Source organism: Melanotaenia boesemani, chromosome 6 (assembly GCF_017639745.1).
Source record: "Melanotaenia boesemani isolate fMelBoe1 chromosome 6, fMelBoe1.pri, whole genome shotgun sequence".
Classification (NCBI taxonomy): Eukaryota; Metazoa; Chordata; class Actinopteri; order Atheriniformes; family Melanotaeniidae; genus Melanotaenia; species Melanotaenia boesemani.
The window spans coordinates 36833197-36854362 of NC_055687.1; the positions used below are offsets into that span (position 1 = coordinate 36833197).

The 21166-nt window shown below is 44.7% G+C and overlaps 1 protein-coding gene across 1 annotated transcript in view; it reads left to right on the forward strand.

Annotated features, from left to right (window-relative positions):
• tsnare1 (T-SNARE Domain Containing 1) overlaps positions 1–21166 on the forward strand; it is a 259358-nt gene that overhangs the window by 138381 nt on the left and 99811 nt on the right. Inside the window, exons 5-7 of the mRNA XM_041988457.1 lie at positions 13727–13817; positions 13923–13997; positions 14157–14213. Coding sequence (XP_041844391.1) covers positions 13727–13817; positions 13923–13997; positions 14157–14213 — 223 coding nt within the window. The remainder of the gene's footprint in view (positions 1–13726; positions 13818–13922; positions 13998–14156; positions 14214–21166) is intronic.

A 21166-nucleotide genomic window follows, 5' to 3' on the forward strand; every position in this document is an offset into this window, starting at 1 on the left:
CCGACCTGAGTGTTGCAGCATGTTATACTGAGACTGTGTCAGGTGTGGAGCGTCCGCGACTGCAGGATCCGTGAGATCACGAAATCACAGGAGAAGCGGAGAATGTTGTGATTCTCTACTTCCAGGATAAACGTCTCATCGTCTATGATGACAAAAAAAAAAAAAAAAAAAAAAACCACTGGGACCCCCTGACCGGTTAAACACGTAATGTTTCATGGTTCAGCGCACATCTGCACGGGGGCTTTTATTTTAAAACATACTGGAAACTTTTACACTTCTCCTGTGTCTGATTTCCTGTTTGCCTCTATCTGAACTATGGAATTGATGCATTCTAGGTACGTGAAGCGTCAAAAATAGACTCGTACTTTAATTTAGCGGAGCGCCGCGACAGCTCGCTTCTGTGATGATTCTGATTTGTGCTGCGGCGCACCCGGTACAAAACAAACCCATGACTAAAATGGCAGCGAATAGCAGCAGAGGCCACAGCACAGCCGTAACGTGCCGCTTGAGCTGCACAAGGAGACAGTAGAGAGGAAAACCTCCATCAGAATCAGAACCGGGAAGGAAAACCTGAATCAGAACCGGGAAGGAAAACCTCCATCAGAATCAGAACCGGGAAGGAAAACCTGAATCAGAACCGGGAAGGAAAACCTCCATCAGAATCAGAACCGGGAAGGAAAACCTGAATCAAAACCGGGAAGGAAAACCTCCATCAGAATCAGAACCGGGAAGGAAAACCTGAATCAGAAGCAGGAAGGGAAACCTGAATCAGAACCAGGAAGGAAAACCTCCATCAGAATCAGAACCGGGAAGGAAAACCTGAATCAGAAGCGGGAAGGGAAACCTGAATCAGAGCCGGGAAGGAAAACCTCCATCAGAATCAGAACCGGGAAGGAAAACCGCCATCAGAATCAGAACCGGGAAGGAAAACCTGAATCAGAAGCGGGAAGGGAAACCTGAATCAAAACCGGGAAGGAAAACCTCCATCAGAATCAGAACCGGGAAGGAAAACCGCCATCAGAATCAGAACCGGGAAGGAAAACCGCCATCAGAATCAGAACTGGGAAGGAAAACCTCCATCAGAAGCGGAAAGGGAAACCTGAATCAAAACCGGGAAGGAAAACCTCCATCAGAATCAGAACTGGGAAGGAATACCTGAATCAGAACCGGGAAGGAAAACCTCCATCAGAATCAGAACCGGGAAGGAAAACCTGAATCAGAACCGGGAAGGAAAACCTCCATCAAAATCAGACCCGGGAAGGAAAACCTGAATCAGAAGCGGGAAGGGAAACCTGAATCAGAACCGGGAAGGAAAACCTCCATCAGAATCAGAACCGGGAAGGAAAACCGCCATCAGAATCAGAACCGGGAAGGAAAACCGCCATCAGAATCAGAACTGGGAAGGAAAACCTGAATCAGAAGCGGGAAGGGAAACCTGAATCAAAACCGGGAAGGAAAACCTCCATCAGAATCAGAACCGGGAAGGAAAACCGCCATCAGAATCAGAACTGGGAAGGAAAACCTGAATCAGAACCGGGAAGGAAAACCTCCATCAGAATCAGAACCGGGAAGCAAAACCTGAATCAAAACCGGGAAGGAAAACCTCCATCAGAATCAGAACCGGGAAGGAAAACCTGAATCAGAACCGGGAAGGAAAACCTCCATCAGAATCAGAACCGGGAAGGAAAACCTGAATCAAAACCGGGAAGGAAAACCTCCATCACAATCAGAACCGGGAAGGAAAACCTGAATCAGAAGTGGGAAGCGAAACCTGAATCAGAACCAGGAAGGAAAACCTCCATCAGAATCAGAACCGGGAAGGAAAACCTGAATCAGAAGTGGGAAGGGAAACCTGAATCAGAACCGGGAAGGAAAACCTCCATCAGATCAGAACCGGGAAGGAAAACCGCCATCAGAATCAGAACTGGGAAGGAAAACCGGGAATCAGAACCGGGAAGGAAAACCTCCATCAGAATCAGAACCGGGAAGGAAAACCGCCATCAGAATCAGAACCGGGAAGGAAAACCGCCATCAGAATCAGAACTGGGAAGGAAAACCTGAATCAGAAGCGGGAAGGGAAACCTGAATCAAAACCGGGAAGGAAAACCTGAATCAGAACCGGGAAGGAAAACCTCCATCAGAATCAGAACCGGGAAGGAAAACCTGAATCAAAACCGGTAAGGAAAACCTCCATCTGAATCAGAACCGGGAAGGAAAACCTGAATCAGAAGCAGGAAGGGAAACCTGAATCAGAACCGGGAAGGAAAACCTCCATCAGAATCAGAACCGGGAAGGAAAACCTGAATCAGAAGCGGGAAGGGAAACCTGAATCAGAGCCGGGAAGGAAAACCTCCATCAGAATCAGAACCGGGAAGGAAAACCGCCATCAGAATCAGAACCGGGAAGGAAAACCTGAATCAGAAGCGGGAAGGGAAACCTGAATCAAAACCGGGAAGGAAAACCTCCATCAGAATCAGAACCGGGAAGGAAAACCGCCATCAGAATCAGAACTGGGAAGGAAAACCTGAATCAGAACCGGGAAGGAAAACCTCCATCAGAATCAGAACCGGGAAGGAAAACCTGAATCAAAACCGGGAAGGAAAACCTCCATCAGAATCAGAACCGGGAAGGAAAACCTGAATCAGAACCGGGAAGGAAAACCTCCATCAGAATCAGAACTGGGAAGGAAACCCTGAATCAAAACCGGGAAGGAAAACCTCCATCAGAATCAGAACCGGGAAGGAAAACCTGAATCAGAAGTGGGAAGGGAAACCTGAATCAGAACCGGGAAGGAAAACCTCCATCAGAATCAGAACCGGGAAGGAAAACCGCCATCAGAATCAGAACTGGGAAGGAAAACCTGAATCAGAACCGGGAAGGAAAACCTCCATCAGAATCAGAACCGGGAAGGAAAACCGCCATCAGAATCAGAACTGGGAAGGAAAACCTGAATCAGAAGCGGGAAGGGAAACCTGAATCAAAACCGGGAAGGAAAACCTCCATCAGAATCAGAACCGGGAAGGAAAACCTCCATCAGAATCAGAACCGGGAAGGAAAACCGCCATCAGAATCAGAACCGGGAAGGAGAACCTCCATCAGAATCAGAACCGGGAAGGAAAACCTCCATCAGAATCAGAACCGGGAAGGAGAACCTCCATCAGAATCAGAACCGGGAAGGAGAACCTCCATATGTGTGAGTGAGGCTATTGAACTGATGTTAGCCAGAAGCTACGTAGCAGTGCTAATGTGGTTCTATGCTAGCACTAGGTTAGTTGTGGGGAAATCAGGTCATATTTAGTTTTCAGTGCGTGTGTTTAGGGACGACACATTAACTCAGTTTATCAAGAGTTTCACATTGGAGCTGAAAAAAACTATGAAGGTGCTGAAGTCAGGTATTTCTGACATTTTAGAAAACAGGAAGGGCACAGATCAGGCGGAGACAGACCCCAGTCCCAGTATCAGCAGCCCCACAGCTCCCAGCACTGAGCTGGCCACACCAGGATCCAGTCTACCACCACCACCAGACCAAGCTTAAAATAGTTTTGGATTTTTTATTAGTTTTAGTTTTATTTCATTTTGACTTTTTATTTTCTAATTCAGTTAGTTTTGATTAGTTTTTAGAGCAAATTTTCTAGTTTTTATTAGTTTTCGTTTTTTAAGAAATGCTTAGTTTTAGTTTAGTTTTTATTAGTTTTATTGTTAGTTTTAGTTTTTTGTGTTTTCTAAATTAGGATATTTGTCAGGTGCAAAATTCTAAATAATCAGAATAAGCACTGTATAATAAAAACTTAACAAGATACAATTTTTAAAAACTGTATCAGGAGGAAACATGAACAGCCATTGACAAATCAAACACAACAGCCCAAAAGACAGTAGCCTTAAGTTAAAAAAAATGTGTGTAATGCTGCTTCTGAGATAGCGTGCTGCGTAAAAATCAACATAACCAACATACTAAAGACACACATCAACATAACAACATACTAAAGACACACATCAACATAACAACATACTAAAGACACACATCAACATAACAACATACTAAAGACACACATCAACATAACAACATGAATCCATTCAAGAAACAATTCACAGTCCTTGGCAGCCAGGAGTTTAAAGGAGCTCAATCTAACTAATCATGAACAACCTCAACTACCCAACAAACTCTAGACCAGAGGTTTCATTCATTAGATGAAACATTTCATAATTAACTACATAAAGAAATGAACGAGAGGTTCAGCAGCTTTAGTACAAATCACTGCAGCTGATTAACAGAACAGAACCTCATGTTATACTGGACATGATGAAGTGAATATTTTAGAAAGTGAGCGTGTTTGGTAGAACACAGAACCAGCAGCTGGTTAAGATACTGATGTATCTCAGCTGGATGCTGATGTGCTTTTCTTTTCTTTTCAGAATTAAGACTTTAGTCTCCCAGTAAGACCAGGAGAAACTCCTCCATGAATCCATCTCCAGTAGACTGGATTACTAAACTGGTCTTTAACAGGACTTCCTAAAAAGAGCATTAAACATCTGCAGCTCATCCAGATGCTGCTGCTGGAGTTTTAACCAGGACTAAGAGATCTGAACACATCACACCAGTTTTAAAATCTTTATACTGGCTTCCAGTTTATACTGGTTTCCAGTTTACACTGGTTTCCAGTCAGTCACAGAATAGATTTTAAATCCTTCTGATCATTTACATCCCAGAACGGTTTAGTCCCAGAATACATCTGTTATATATTCAGAGAATATAAACCTAGCAGATCTCTTAGATCCAAAGACTCTGGTCAACTAGTCCAGACCAGAGTCCAGACCAGAGTCCAGACCAGAGTCCAGACAAGAGTCCAGACCAGACTCCAGACCAGGGTCCAGACCAGAGTCCAGACCAGACCAGAGTCCAGACAAGAGTCCAGACCAGAGTCCAGACCAGGCCAGAGTCCAGACAAGAGTCCAGACCAGAGTCCAGACCAGGCCAGAGTCCAGACCAGAGTCCAGACTAAACATGGAGAAGCAGCATTTAGCTGTTATGCTGCAAACAAGTGGAACAAACTGCCAGTGGAGATTAAACTTTCACCAAATGTAGACATTTTTAAATCCAGGTTAAAACATTTCTTTTCTCATGTCTATGCATGAAATCTGCATGTTAACTTTTTAATTCACCTTGTATTTAATCATTTTAATGTAATTTATGATTTTATTGTGAGTCTTGCTTTGTGTTGCTGCCTTTTACTATTTCTTAATATCTGTAATGCTTCTAATGTTTTATGTAAAGCACTTTGAATTGTCCTGTACATGAAATGTGTTGTACAGATAAACTGCCTTCTATGCTAAACATACAAAACCTGCTGTCCAACATTGTAAACAAAAATTAATTTAAGCCTCTCAAATTCAGTTTTTCAAGATTTTTTGTGTGACAGTGTGTGTAGGTCTGTTTGCGTGTGTGAGACTCTGTGTGTGTGTAACTGACAGTGTGTCTGTGACTCTCGTTCCCTCCCCATCCTGCTCGGCCTGGCTGAAGCTTCTCTTTCCAGGGAGGGGGGCAGAGAGGCTACCTGGTCCAGGTACTCCTGGTTAGCCTTCTCGTGCAGCTTTTCAAATGGACTTTCAGATTCGTGGTTTTTCCTTCCACATATTGAACCACCTGCTTCTTCTACAAGGCACTTTTATCTTTGGCATGGTCATAACGAAAGAAATCCCAAATAGAACTCCTCATTTCTCCTAACTTTCTCCGTAGCATCATGCTAGCCGGCGCGGGCGGACACGCTGTTGACACGTGACGTCACGGACCTTTGGGTGCCGTACGACGCAGACACCTGCCGTAAATCCAGCAGAGCGAAGTAAATAGTTTTCATATCAACCCCGAGGGCTTATGTATGAAATAAATTTACAAAAAACGAAAACAAAGGACATTTTTTCTAAAATTGTATTCAGTATGTGGGTAATCCAGGCTTGGCTGCGCTGTGTCGGCTGGAATGTTGTTTGAAATGGACTCAGGTGGAGGTAGTACAGTCTGTCAGCTCATTAGTGTGGATCCTTTCCAGCATGAGTCATCTATAGTTGTACTGAATTTTAAAGCATTCTTATCAGGCAGTATATGCAATAATAAAGACTAATTCACAGGTAAAAACTGTACATTTATGGTCAGACACACTCAGATCCATTAGTTCCACAGCAGCTTTCAACCCTTCAGGGTAAGGCTGCCTAATAAAGAGACAGGCCAGTTATATCACCTTTAATGATTAAAAACTGACTGTATAGATGGTTTTTATGGTTGAAAGTTCACAATGTGCCCTGAAACAACCCTAAACTCCCATTATTAGAACGCTTTCAGATCATGTTTTCAATAAAAAGATGGGGAAGGGTTCCCAGACTAAAAACAAGAATCCACCAGAAGCAACCGTAAAAACCTCAGAGTATGGATGTTTTCATAAAGTGGATGAAGTTTCCAGGACAGGATATTAACATGTCTTCTGCAGATTTCGGACAGTTTTTTCACATGTTTTGTCATTTCTGAAAATGTACTTTAAAAATGAGGTCATGGAGTTTTCGATCGACTTCAGATGTTTCAGAAACATCACACTGTGCAACTCTGAAATTAAATGAAATTATTTGACATTCTTCCAAATCCCTCATGCCGAGTGCCAGCCGGCCCCTTGGTGCTCCGCTGTTTTACTTTAGTGGGAAAGACGATGGAGCAAAGCTGGCTCTGATTTCAGAATAATCTGTCACATGTCTTCTTTACTGCGAAATAATGACGCATCAGGCTCAGGTTTAGGACTTGTAAATCTTCCCTGGTGTGTGTGGGTGTGTGTTTGCACTGTATAAGCAGAATGGATATTTACTGGAATAGCTGATTACACAATGAGGCAGCATTATACCACATCAAGAAGCACAAGAGTTTTACCTTTTGAGGATTTTATTTAATATTTTATTTTCCGTTAACTGAACTCAAACATGTACGAATTTCACCTCCAGTGGACTTCAAAAGTATTCACATCCCTGTTAAAATTCCAGGTTTTATGATGTCTAAAAATAAATAAAATTATAAAAAAACATTTCCGAACTTTCCCCACCTTTAATGTGACCTTTAATAACCCAGACAATTCACCTGAAAAGCAAACAGTAGCACACAATAAACTGGTTGCACAGGTGTGGACACTTCAAGGCCATGTGCAGACAGAGGTGAGGACAGGTGCATCTACTAAAGTTGTCATCATTCGGACATTTCGTCCACTGGCACATTGGGAGCCCAACACTCATTTCTTAAACTGGGTGCTGGAGGAGCGCTTGGCCGGGGTATTGGGGTCAGAGGGCCTATGCTGCCTGGCTGGGTTCCTGTCCCTCCTTGCTGGGGCCTTTGATTGGATGGTTCTTGGGCATGCTAGGCGCTGGGCCTGCACTCTTCTTGCCCATGGATGACCGGTGCCCAACGGGGCTGGCATCTGTTGTCCCTGACCCGCTGGGGCCTGTGCTCCATGGCCGTGTTTGGCTCTGGCTGGTGACTTCTTCTGTTGTCTTTTGGCCAGGTGCGTGGCTGTCCCTGTGGTGGGCTGACTGGGTTTTGGACTTGATGGTGGCTATTGGTGGCGTAGGGCTTGTGGCCGTTTTTGTAAGTTTCTGGTCTTTGGAGGGGCACAGTAACATTTGCATGATCACACTCACATTGCTGAACACAACTCGTTCCTTATATTTTGCTTTGACATTCGCCCACACACATGCTGTACGCTGTGTGTGTCGTCCCGCAGGTTTAATCACCGATGGCCAACGTTGTGTTTTCGTAGTTGTTGCTGGTACTGTTCTCATCCATGTTCTTCTCAGTCCTGAAGACTGAATCCTGGCATTCCTCGAACATATTAGCTTGTTTTTCATTTATAAAAGGTCACACTAAAGGCGGGAAAAGTTCTAAAATTATTTTTCATAGTTTTATTTATGAGCATCACAAAAACATGGAATTTTAACCGCGGCGTAAAAACTTTCTACATCCTCTGTAACCCGACATCATTGTCTTAAAACTTCTACTGTGAGCTAGATGCAAACTATAAAACTTCACTATTTATGACGATACTGGCTGTAATCCATTTGAATTATTTCCTTTATTAAAATATTTATTTCTAGCTTCCACTGAACCTTCGAGGGGCCTGTTTTATAAAAGCAGAATTAAGTTTTCCAGGATAAGAAAAGACAATGGAGCCCATACCAGGCTGAGATGGAGCGAGGACCATAAAAACTAAAACACGCTTCTCCTTGTTTTAGGAATAAATAAGAGACCAGCCACAATCATCTGAGGCCTCTGGGAGGTCCATAAACATAAAGAAAGTTTGTTAAATACTCAGGAGTAAAACCCATAAGAGCTTTAAAAACTAATGAAAGTGTTTTAAAATCTCAAGCGTACAGGAACCACTGCAGAGGTTTTAAACTGGAGCAATGTGAGCTCTCTTTCTGGTCTTCGTCAGCAGACGAGCAGCTGAGTTCTGGAAAGCTGTAACAGAGTTTTAATGTTTGTAGGAAGCCCGGAAAGAAGAGCGTTCCAACGGTCTATCCTACAGGTGATGAAAGCATGGCTCTGACAGAGGAACCGTAGCACTCTGGAAATATTCCCGTCTTTATTGTATTTTTATTTTGAGATGTAAAATTTATTTAAACATAACTCAGGTTCGTTATTTCTTCAGATGCATTCAAAGAAAGTGGTTTAGTTTTAAAAGCAGTTCCTCTCTGTGGGCTTTAGTTTTTCCACCCTTGTGACATCTGGTTTTCCTGACAATCAACACAGTTATAGTGAGACAGCCCTCTGTGGCCCGTCTGCCGAAACTTTCATGGAGATCAATATTTGAGCAGCAGCAGAGGAATGGGGGTGTAGCTGGTCGTCTCTGCAGGGCAGCCCGATGGAGAGTCCAGTCTGGAAGATTGTGGAGGGAGGTGGCGTGACAGGACGACCTGACAGCACAGATATTTAATAACGGTCTTAACCCGGCCTTCCGGCGAAGGTGCAGCAGAGTTATGAATTAGACTGTACCTTCCACCTTTCACCTCTGCAGGGTTTTCCAGAAGAAACGTGGAAGAACAGAGAGGATTAGGCTGTTACTCTCTTCACCTCCAGCCAACTTGACTTAATATCCAGTCACCACACTGGTCACATATAATCCCAACCAAGAAACTGGGAAATTGGCTGGATCAGAGAGATAAATTATTCTCTGGTCTGTTGTGATGGAGCCTTTTTTTCTAAATAAAAATGCAATATTTTCTGCTAGATTTGAGATAAACAAAGCAGGTTTCAGTCCCTCTAATGAGCATCAAATGCCAACATCCAGGTCAAACAAGCACCGTCATAACTCGGAGCTCAGTGTGGACTTTCAAACGCACAGCAACAGCAGAAGAGTTTTAATTACAGATAATGAGACAGAATTAAAATCAGGATACAAAGTTTTCTCTTCGCCTCAGGATACAGAGACATCTCTGTAACCAAGGATAAACTCGAAGCTCAGAGAGAAATGAGGACAGGAGGTGAAAAGCTGTGTTTACCTTTAATACTTCTAGTTATGCATGAGTTTGACAAATATATACCTAGTTACCACCCCAAGCAGTGTAAGAAACCACAGCAGAAAAGTGAGAAGTCACATGGAAACCAGAAGAACCAGGAAGAAAACCACCACAGCATGTGGATTATCCAGAAATAAAGAAGTAGTGGAGTTATTCTGTGAACAGAACTGCTCTTTTTATGCTCTATTTAAATGTTACAATTAGTAAATGTAGTAAATTATTTTCTTATTGTTTTGTGAAGATAAAAGACGCACAGAGCTCCAAGTACAGTTTTTCTTTGTGTGGCCTTGGGTTCCCTTCATCTGCTTATTACCAATGAAATGTAATTACAGTTAGACAAAAAATAAATCAAAGTGGGCTTGAGGCACAGAAGCCACTTAAATGCCAAAAGAAGTTGGTACAAAAATAATGGCATTAAGACAAAAAAAGGGAAAAAAGTAGATAGATGAACAGAAACAATAGTCATCACACCGCCTCTAAACATCTCTATATCTCATGTGAGGTATACAAGAACATTTTACACAAACAACTTTACAGAACACAGAAATAAAACAGATTCCTTCCAATCACATGCAGCAACCTCCGACATGCATGTGCTGTTCTCTCATTCCGTTAGCATGGACACTCCTAGCACGTCATTCCGTATCAGACACAACTCCGTCATCCTGTGACTCCAGCATTCATTGTGTTTAACAGGACTATCATCATAGTTTCCTCACCGCTGGCATGTCATTCCCTCCAGAGAATGCTTTCTGTTTCACTTCCTGTAATTATTTTAAGAGCTCCCTCCAACACGAGACCACGACCATCAAGATGACCAAACGCCCCCTGCTGTTTGAAAGCAGTATAAACTACTGGACTGGTCTGACCAGTAATATTAAACAAAGTGGATTTCAGCTTTTTTCTACCAGAGAACTTTGAGAAATATTAGAGGTGTGAATAAAATCATCAGCCAACTCTGTAAAATCCAACATGGCTAAACGTGGTGATGCCGGCAGGAATGAGCCTGTCTGTTTTTCATCCATCTCATTAGTAAACACGTTGCGGTGAGTTTGTATCAACAAGCATTTCTAAAAGCAAACCATCTGCTTGATGTTTTCACTGGAAATGCAGTCAGTCTGGCTTCTATGTCTCTGAGTTCTAGTTTCTGATGGAAATGGAAGGCAACAATAATTAATTAAAGCAAATAAACCCACCATCCTCTTCATCAGGACCGCCTTCTAGTACAGGGTCGTCCCCTTCATCACGTCCACCTTCTAATACCGGGTCGTCCTCTTCATCAGGACCGCCTTCTAGTACCGGGTCGTCCTCCTCGTCAGGACCACCTTCTAGTACTGGGTCGTCCTCTTCATCACGTCCGCCTTCTAGTACCGGGTCGTCCTCCTTGTTAGGACCACCTTCTAGTACCGGGTCGTCCTCCTCGTTAGGACCACCTTCTAGTACTGGGTCAGGCCACCTTTTAAATTCTTGGTGTGATGGATTGAACCAGACAATGGAAACCTTCCTCAGATTCCTCAAAGAAATATTTTAGATATGAAATTTGTCCCTCCTTTCTCTATCTGGGACAATCCCTTTTTTAAATGAAAAAAAAAAACAACATTAACTTCCAGTATGGAGACAGTTAGGTAACCAGCCTCATGACATTTGACCATATTCACCACACCTACAATATACCACACTGGCAATTATTCCCAGTATATACAGTCCAGACCTCATCCTGTCTGCAGGAACCAGGCAGGCTGGAGGGGGAGGAGGTCTCAGTGTGGTCCAGTCAGAGTCCAGACCTCATCCTGTCTGCAGGAACCAGACAGGCTGGAGGGGGAGGAGGTCTCAGTGTGGTCCAGTCAGAGTCCAGACCTCATCCTGTCTGCAGGAACCAGACAGGCTGGAGGGGGACGAGGTCTCAGTGTGGTCCAGTCAGAGTCCAGACCTCATCCTGTCTGCAGGAACCAGGCAGGCTGGAGGGGGAGGAGGTCTCAGTGTGGTCCAGTCAGAGTCCAGACCTCATCCTGTCTGCAGGAACCAGACAGGCTGGAGGGGGAGGAGGTCTCAGTGTGGTCCAGTCAGAGTCCAGACCTCATCCTGTCTGCAGCAACCAGGCAGGCTGGAGGGGGAGGAGGTCTCAGTGTGGTCCAGTCAGAGTCCAGACCTCATCCTGTCTGCAGGAACCAGACAGGCTGGAGGGGGAGGAGGTCTCAGTGTGGTCCAGTCAGAGTCCAGACCTCATCCTGTCTGCAGGAACCAGACAGGCTGGAGGGGGAGGAAGTCTCAGTGTGGTCCAGTCAGAGTCCAGACCTCATCCTGACTGCAGGAACCAGACAGGCTGGAGGGGGAGGAGGTCTCAGTGTGGTCCAGTCAGAGTCCAGACCTCATCCTGTCTGCAGGAACCAGACAGGCTGGAGGGGGAGGAGGTCTCAGTGTGGTCCAGTCAGAGTCCAGACCTCATCCTGTCTGCAGGAACCAGACAGGCTGGAGGGGGAGGAGGTCTCAGTGTGGTCCAGTCAGAGTCCAGACCTCATCCTGTCTGCAGCAACCAGGCAGGCTGGAGGGGGAGGAGGTCTCAGTGTGGTCCAGTCAGAGTCCAGACCTCATCCTGTCTGCAGGAACCAGGCAGGCTGGAGGGGGAGGAGGTCTCAGTGTGGTCCAGTCAGAGTCCAGACCTCATCCTGTCTGCAGGAACCAGACAGGCTGGAGGGGGAGGAGGTCTCAGTGTGGTCCAGTCAGAGTCCAGACCTCATCCTGACTGCAGGAACCAGACAGGCTGGAGGGGGAGGAGGTCTCAGTGTGGTCCAGTCAGAGTCCAGACCTCATCCTGTCTGCAGGAACCAGACAGGCTGGAGGGGGAGGAGGTCTCAGTGTGGTCCAGTCAGAGTCCAGACCTCATCCTGTCTGCAGGAACCAGACAGGCTGGAGGGGGACGAGGTCTCAGTGTGGTCCAGTCAGAGTCCAGACCTCATCCTGTCTGCAGGAACCAGGCAGGCTGGAGGGGGAGGAGGTCTCAGTGTGGTCCAGTCAGAGTCCAGACCTCATCCTGTCTGCAGGAACCAGACAGGCTGGAGGGGGAGGAGGTCTCAGTGTGGTCCAGTCAGAGTCCAGACCTCATCCTGTCTGCAGCAACCAGGCAGGCTGGAGGGGGAGGAGGTCTCAGTGTGGTCCAGTCAGAGTCCAGACCTCATCCTGTCTGCAGGAACCAGACAGGCTGGAGGGGGAGGAGGTCTCAGTGTGGTCCAGTCAGAGTCCAGACCTCATCCTGTCTGCAGGAACCAGACAGGCTGGAGGGGGAGGAAGTCTCAGTGTGGTCCAGTCAGAGTCCAGACCTCATCCTGACTGCAGGAACCAGACAGGCTGGAGGGGGAGGAGGTCTCAGTGTGGTCCAGTCAGAGTCCAGACCTCATCCTGTCTGCAGGAACCAGACAGGCTGGAGGGGGAGGAGGTCTCAGTGTGGTCCAGTCAGAGTCCAGACCTCATCCTGTCTGCAGGAACCAGACAGGCTGGAGGGGGAGGAGGTCTCAGTGTGGTCCAGTCAGAGTCCAGACCTCATCCTGTTTGCAGCAACCAGGCAGGCTGGAGGGGGAGGAGGTCTCAGTGTGGTCCAGTCAGAGTCCAGACCTCATCCTGTCTGCAGGAACCAGGCAGGCTGGAGGGGGAGGAGGTCTCAGTGTGGTCCAGTCAGAGTCCAGACCTCATCCTGTCTGCAGGAACCAGACAGGCTGGAGGGGGAGGAGGTCTCAGTGTGGTCCAGTCAGAGTCCAGACCTCATCCTGACTGCAGGAACCAGACAGGCTGGAGGGGGAGGAGGTCTCAGTGTGGTCCAGTCAGAGTCCAGACCTCATCCTGTCTGCAGGAACCAGACAGGCTGGAGGGGGAGGAGGTCTCAGTGTGGTCCAGTCAGAGTCCAGACCTCATCCTGACTGCAGGAGCCATGACAAAGACTGATAACATGATAACATAACATCATCCAGAAAACCAGAAAACCAGAAAAACTGCTTCTAGAAGCTGCTGGATGAAGGACTGGATGCTGTTTTTCACTCTGATTCTGACTGTTGGCTCCGTTTTTTTTTTTTGTTTCTTTATCAAAAGTCTGTGTCACATGTCTAGTCTTTAATGCCTGCTTTGTGTTGTTGGTAATTATTATTTCAGTTTGGTGTCCAACCTAAAGGTTCTCTTTGTTTGTCTTTGTTCTCCTCAGACACTCCACTCAGCAGCAAACCAACAAAGTCATCACCAGCACAAGCCAACTCATCAAACAGCTCTCTGATATAATCAGCGGCTCCTCACGGGTATTCTGTGCTGCCTGTCCTCCTGTTTCACTGTCATTTTAGAGAACAAACAGCAGATAAAACAGCATTTTAACTAATTAAAGCTAATCTTGTTTTGTTTCACAGCAAGACCGTCTGCGCCTTACCAGACTAAAGACTGAGCTCGCCGAGTCGGTGCAGCGCTACGGGGAGCTTCAAAAGGTATCAGACCTTCAAGTCAAAGATGATTCAACAGAGCTGCTATGCAGAAAAAAACACTCTGACATGTTTCTTTTTTTTGCGACAAATATACTGTATGTACCATCTTATTATTAAGGAGGAAAATCCTCTTGACCCTGTCTCTTCATTGGCTTCTTTCAGAAAATTGCAGAACGCTCGAGAGCTTTGCTCCCTCCAGCTCAGAAAGACAAGAAGAAGGTGAGCTGATGCAGAGGTGAAATCCTCCCTTTGTTTCTTTGTCATTCATTGAGCTCCTCACTGGATCGTCATAGAGGCTCCCTTCAAACCCAAACTAATATATTCAGCTCTGTTGTACTCCTTGGCTCCATTCATTACATCCACCTCTTATGCAGCTATTACATATCTCACATCTGATTCTAATTCAGTTTCACATGGGAGTTTATTTTCACCGTGTGGCCTGAGCTGGTGGGATTTCAAGCATCATCAGCCTCACCTCTCATTTAATTCAGTGGGATGACATCTTGAGATTAATTCTGGGTGTGTTTCTTTGGTTTGCTCATGTTGCCTGCAGCTGAATGTTGGGGAGATTTCCACTTGTCAAGCAGCAGCAGAGGCAGCAGCCAGTCAGGCTGCCGGATCAGAGTGTGTCTGCTTATGTGACTGATTGTAGCTGCAGCTTGGAACATTAAGGTCATCCACGGTCCAGTTTTTAAGCTTCATGTCCTCATGAATCACACCTGAGAGCAAATGGGGGTACATGTTACCTGTTGGGGTGCTTGGAAACACTACAGAGGGTACATAGGAAAATAAAGATAATACATATATATAACATAAATAATAAAAGCAAATATAATGTTTATGTAAAATGTATAATAATACAGTAATATCATTAAAAATATAGATGTAAATTTATAAACTAACTGATTCATATTAGTTCATTGTAACAAACCTCCCTGCCAAGATTTTTTCACATTCTGGCTCAAACCAAATTACATCACCTACTGGTCACTGACCACAGGAAAAACTTTAAACCACCAATTCATATTTCAATTGAAGCACCGATGCTGCTGAAAACACAGAGAGAAAAAGCAAAGGAGGTGAAAGTAGAGCCGATAAACGTCTCTCTGTCTGTCTGTATGAAAGTGAAAGTGCTCGTGGGATAGCAGACATGTTTGCAGGCTTCTTCTGGGAAGTTTGGCCTAGCTGCAGCACTAGTGTGTGGACCAGAAGTGGTCCAGATGCCAGTTGTTGGCCTGGATGTAGATTACAGCTAGTATTGGGCCAGAAGTGGTCCTGATACAGGAAGCATACCTGGACAAAGATTATGGTGATTTCCTGTGGCCTGCATCTGGTAGTGATGTGGCTGAGTTCCAGCAGCCAGACTCACATTTCAGTCATCGCCATGGGTCAAGGCCACATTTGGGCCAAACATGGTTTGCTATCTGGCTATATTTGTAGTGTGGGTGGAAAGAAGCTAACAGCATTGTGAAACCAGAACATCTCCAGCATCATAAAACCAGAACATCTCCAGCATCATGAAACCAGAACATCTCCAGCATCATAAAACCAGAACATCTCCAGCATCGTGAAACCAGAACATCTCCAGCATCATGAAACCAGAACATCTCCAGCATCATGAAACCAGAACATCTCCAGCATCGTGAAACCAGAACATCTCCAGCATCGTGAAACCAGAACATCTCCAGCATCGTGAAACCAGAACATCTCCAGCATCGTGAAACCAGAACATCTCCAGCATCGTGAAACCAGAACATCTCCAGCATCGTAAAACCAGAACATCTCCAGCATCGTGAAACCAGAATATCTCCAGCATCGTGAAACCAGAACATCTCCAGCATCGTGAAACCAGAACATCTCCAGCATCGTGAAACCAGAACATCTCCAGCATCGTGAAACCAGAACATCTCCAGCATCGTGAAGCCAGAACATCTCCAGCATCGTGAAACCAGAACGTCTCCAGCATCGTGAAACCGGAACATCTCCAGCATCGTGAAACCAGAACATCTCCAGCATCGTGAAACCAGAACATCTCCAGCATCGTGAAACCGGAACATCTCCAGCATCGTGAAACCAGAACATCTCCAGCATCGTGAAACCAGAACATCTCCAGCATCGTGAAACCAGAACGTCTCCAGCATCGTGAAACCAGAACATCTCCAGCATCGTGAAACCAGAACATCTCCAGCATCGTGAAACCAGAACATCTCCAGCATCGTGAAACCAGAACGTCTCCAGCATCGTGAAACCAGAACGTCTCCAGCATCGTGAAGCCGGAACATCTCCAGCATCGTGAAGCCAGAACATCTCCAGCATCGTGAAGCCAGAACATCTTCGGCTGCATCTTTCCAGAAGCATCACCTGGCATGTTGGGAACACACCAGAGTTTTTCAGGAGGACATTGTCTGTGGACTAAACGCTAAAATGCTCCACCACATCATCTAAAGCCCTGGAGTCTTCTTTGGTGGTAGCTGAGAGCAGAAAAACTCTGATGATGTGTGAAGACCTCCTCCAGAGACAGATGGACATTGTTGAACAAGTTGTGGAAAACTTGGAGACTCATTTTCACTCCAGCTGGATGAATCCACAGATGTGAGGAAATCTGCTGATAGAGACGATGCTTACCAACACGTCCTGTTCTGGAAAAGTTAGGAGGGAAAACATCAGGAGAGGACGTCTTTAATGTTGGGAACACATTTTTTAATGAGAATGATCTGAGATTTTACTGATGAGGAAAAGGTTTGATATAAATTTAGTCCTGAATTATTACTATTCAGCATGTCTGAAATTTGTCTTTTTAAAATGTTTAAAATGTGAAAGTATTTCTATAGTTACACACTTTAATAAATCAGATATTGATGCTACAGTGTTGTGTTTTTAATAAAAAGCGTTCCGCCCCTGCCCTGCATGTTTTAAATCTTTCCATACTTTAACACAACTGACTGACATGAATTAGGAAGCTTGTTAATGTGAGTCATGTGTGCTGGAGTCTGAGACGGGGCAGGGGGCAGGATTGTTCACTTTCTTCCAAATGTGACAAATTGCAAAAATTAGGCCCATTTTATCCTGGACTTTGTAAAGATCGTACATGGCTTCCTTTCCTCTGGTTAGGTTATTGTAATGTGCTGTGTTTGGGGGTCAGCCAGGCATCCCTTTCTCATCTTCAGCTTGTCCAAAACACTGCTGCTCGTCTCTTAACCCATCAGGCCGCATCGCACTTGGTCTGGCTTCCTGTTTGCTACAGAATTCATTTTAAGATTGTTTTATTTGTTCATAAATGTCTCAACGGCCTTATCCCAGCCTATCACTTAGACTGGCTTTTGTTTTTCTCTTTTCCTAACTTGTCCTGTCCAGCATGGTGGCGGCAGAATGATGGTCTGGCTGCTGTGTTGTGCCGAAAAAACTTCCTTTGCCAAGAAGAGCTTTATGGGTATAAGGCTCCTCTTGAGAATCTGGTTTATTTATTTATTTTTACTTTTTAATCTTATTTATTTATTTTGAATTTTGGAATTTACGTAATCTTTCTGGACCTGACCGGAGTCTACAAGTATACAGAAAAAGGGAGAATAATAATGAGAGATGAAAAGGAAAGTAGAAAAAATAAAGAGAAGACAAAGATACAGTAGATAGAAGCGAAGACCAATTGAAGTTGGAACATTGGGTTCAATGTAAATAAAATCAGAAAACAATCATTAGTTCATCCTTCTGCTCTTGTATTTACTTAAAGATACAATATTTATTGTTAAAACTATTCCACGTTCCAGAAAAGCTGGAACAGCAGCAGTGTCTAGGGAGGGCGGGAAGGGTCTTGCTGAATGAACGCAAACCTGGGCCAGGGCAGCGCTGCAGCCCTGAACCAAGTCTCCAATTGTACAGTCTAGCAAACTGTGAAACTGAGAACTGAGAAATAAGTGGATTGTACTGAGAGAGAGTTTAGATTGGAAGCTTTTTAAACCCATAATCGTTATAAATAATGATAATAATAATAATAACTTTATTTGTATAGCACTTTTCGAAACAAAGTTACAAAGTGCTTCACAGCATTTAAGAACACATACACAAAGGTAAAACAATAAAACATGAATTCAAAAGAGACAATAAAATTAATAAAAACAAATTCACAATAAGAAAGCCATTCTATAAAAGTAAGGTTTTAATTTAGTTTTAAAAGTACTTACAGTGTTGGCTACCCTGAGCTCCTCAGGCAGAGAGTTCCACAATTTAGGAGCTCTGACTGAGAAGGCCCGGTCTCCTCTAGTGAGGAGACGGGAGGGGGGCACAGTCAGGAGGCTCTGACCTGAGGAGCGCAGGCACCGACCCGGGACATAGGGGGAGAGCATGTCACAAATATAGGTGGGGGCTACACCATGGAGGGCTTTAAAAGTAATTAATAAGATTTTAAAATCAATTCTAAAATTGACTGGTAACCAATGTAAGGAAGCTAAGATAGGGCTGATGTGTTCATGTTTTTTAGTGCCTGTTAAAAGTCTTGCTGCAGAGTTTTGGACCAGCTGGAGACGACTGAGCAACTTCAGACCTAAACCTGCGTATAGTGCATTACAATAGTCCAACCGGGAGGAAATTAGTGCGTGTATCACCTTTTCCAGGTCAGACTGGGAAATAAAATGTTTGATCTTGGCTATGTTACGAATCTGATAAAAACAAGATTGGACAACCTTTGTAATCTGAGGGCTAAAATCAAATTGTGAATCTAAAATAACCCCCAGGTTACGGGCAGATGGTTTTACCAGATTGGATAAACTATCAAGAGAAGAGAGATTTTGAGTGACTTGAGGTGGACCGAATAGAATTATTTCTGTTTTTGATTCATTGAGTTCTAAAAAATTTTGGGACATCCAGACCTTTATGTCAGAAAGACCGTTAAAAATGGGAGTGAATGATTCAGGGTCGTCCATAGCCAGCGGGACGTATAGTTGTGTGTCGTCTGCATATAGATGGAAATTTATATTGTGGTTTTGAATGATTTGACCTATGGGAAGCATGTAAATGGAAAATAAAATAGGTCCAAGGATTGAACCTTGTGGAACACCATATGATAGGGGGGCAGAGGAAGATGAAAACTCTCCAAGTACTACAGAAAATGACCGGGATGAAAGGTAAGAGGAGAACCAAGATAATGCAGAGTCAGTAATGCCAATAAAATTTCTGAGACGCTTTAACAGAGTGACGTGGTCAACTGTATCGAATGCTGAACTTAAATCAAGTAAAATTAAAATTGAACATAGACCAGTATCAGCAGCTAAGAGCAGGTCATTGGTGACTTTTATAAGGGCAGTTTCAGTAAAAAGAGGGGTTATCCCAGGTAACCCTAACCAGTCATACTCTATTTAAAGTCACTGCGGTCGCATCATTCCTCAGTCTGGTGTTTGATATGAACATGTTGCTGCTTTGCTCCATGGTGGGCTGTTGGGATAACATCATTAATGAACTTGTTTGCAGGTTTTCCTCTTCTCAGTAAATCTCTGGGATCTCCTGCATCACTGCAGAGGAAGTCATATTTGCTTCAGCAGGGTTATTGAAGGACACCCTCTTCAACACTATTACAGTGCTGAGCGGAAGGGTGAATCAACTGCAGCTAAAACCTGCAGTAATAATTCTGCAAGGAACCATTGTTGCCATAAAGAGCCTCTAAAATCCATCTTTTGTACAGGAAGGAAAGCCACATTAATGATCATTTATGCCCCTCTAAGGTATATTATCAAGTTCTGCAAGCATCACAGGGACAGGGCTTCGGGGGTGGAAACCTGCATAAAGCATAATATAAATCTGACAGCTCTGAGTGCATAACAGCAAGGTCACTAATCAGTGGGTCATTGTTGAAGAACAAGTTGGTCTAATTGAATTTTCTGGAAGCAGCAACAGCTTGTAGTCTGTTTTTTTTCCTCTCTCTGCAGATGATTAAGTAGAAGGGAATAAATACTAATAGATGATAAGTAACATTTAGAGTCTCATACGTACTCACCATCCACATTATCAGGCAATAACTTCGGACCCCCTTCTTAATCCCTGGTGTGATAGATGAAGCAGGTGGTGGAAACCTTCCTCAGAGGTTTTCTCCATATTGACATGACAGCATCACACAGCTGCTGCAGGTTTGTCGGCTGCATCCATGATGAGAATCTCCCGTTCCACCACATCCCAAAGCTGCTCTACTGGACTGAGATCTGGTGGCTGTGGAGGCCGTTGGAGTCCAGTGAACTCATCGTCATGTTCTAGAAAGCAGGTGGAGATGATCTGAGCTTTGTGACATGGTGCATTATCCTGCTGGAAGTAGCATCAGAAGATGCTCCACTGTGGTCATAAAGGGATGGACATGGTCAGCAACAATACTCAGGTAGGCTGTGCTGGTTAAACCAGGCCACGTTGGTACTAAGGGGCCCAAAGTGGACCAAGAAAATCTCCCCCCACCATTACACCAGCAGCAGCCTGAAGAGTTGATCCAAGGCAGGATGGATCCATGTTTTCATGATGTTTCCAGCAGATTCTGAGCCGAGCATCTGAATGTGGAGCTGAAATGGAGACTCATCAGACCAGCAACGTTTCTCCATCTTCTATTGTCTAGTGTTGGTGTGTGTGTGTGAATTGTAGCCTCAGTTTCCTGTTCTTAGCTGGCAGGAGGAACCCGGTGTGGTCTTCTGCTGCTGGAGCCCATCTGCTTCAAGGGTGGACGTGTTGTGTGTTCAGAGATGCTGTTCTGAAGACCTTGGTAGGAACCGGTGCTGATTGGACTTCCTGTTACTCTTCTATCATCTCCAACCAGTCTGCTCATTCTCCTCTGACTTCTGTCAAAAAGACATTGTGGTTTGGACAACTGCATGGCCATGTCAACATTGAGTTGCTACCATGTGAGGGGGTGATTAAATATTTGTTAGCAGCCAGATGGACAGGTGGACATGATTAAATGGACGGTGAGTTTGAGCACAAACATTACCTTTTTCCCACGCATATATTTACAATCAGCAGGAATCAGTGGAATAAACTGGAAGTTGTCTGTCAGAATGATTCCTGGTAGTGTTCTGTCTTTTGTTCTATTTGGTGAACTAATGCATCTTTGTGGAGGAGTGAGGACGTTGTTGCAGAGTTAGCTGAGGAGTGGTGAGTCACACTGTGGCCGATAGACTGAGCGCTGTGACTCAGCTCAGGTTGGTCTC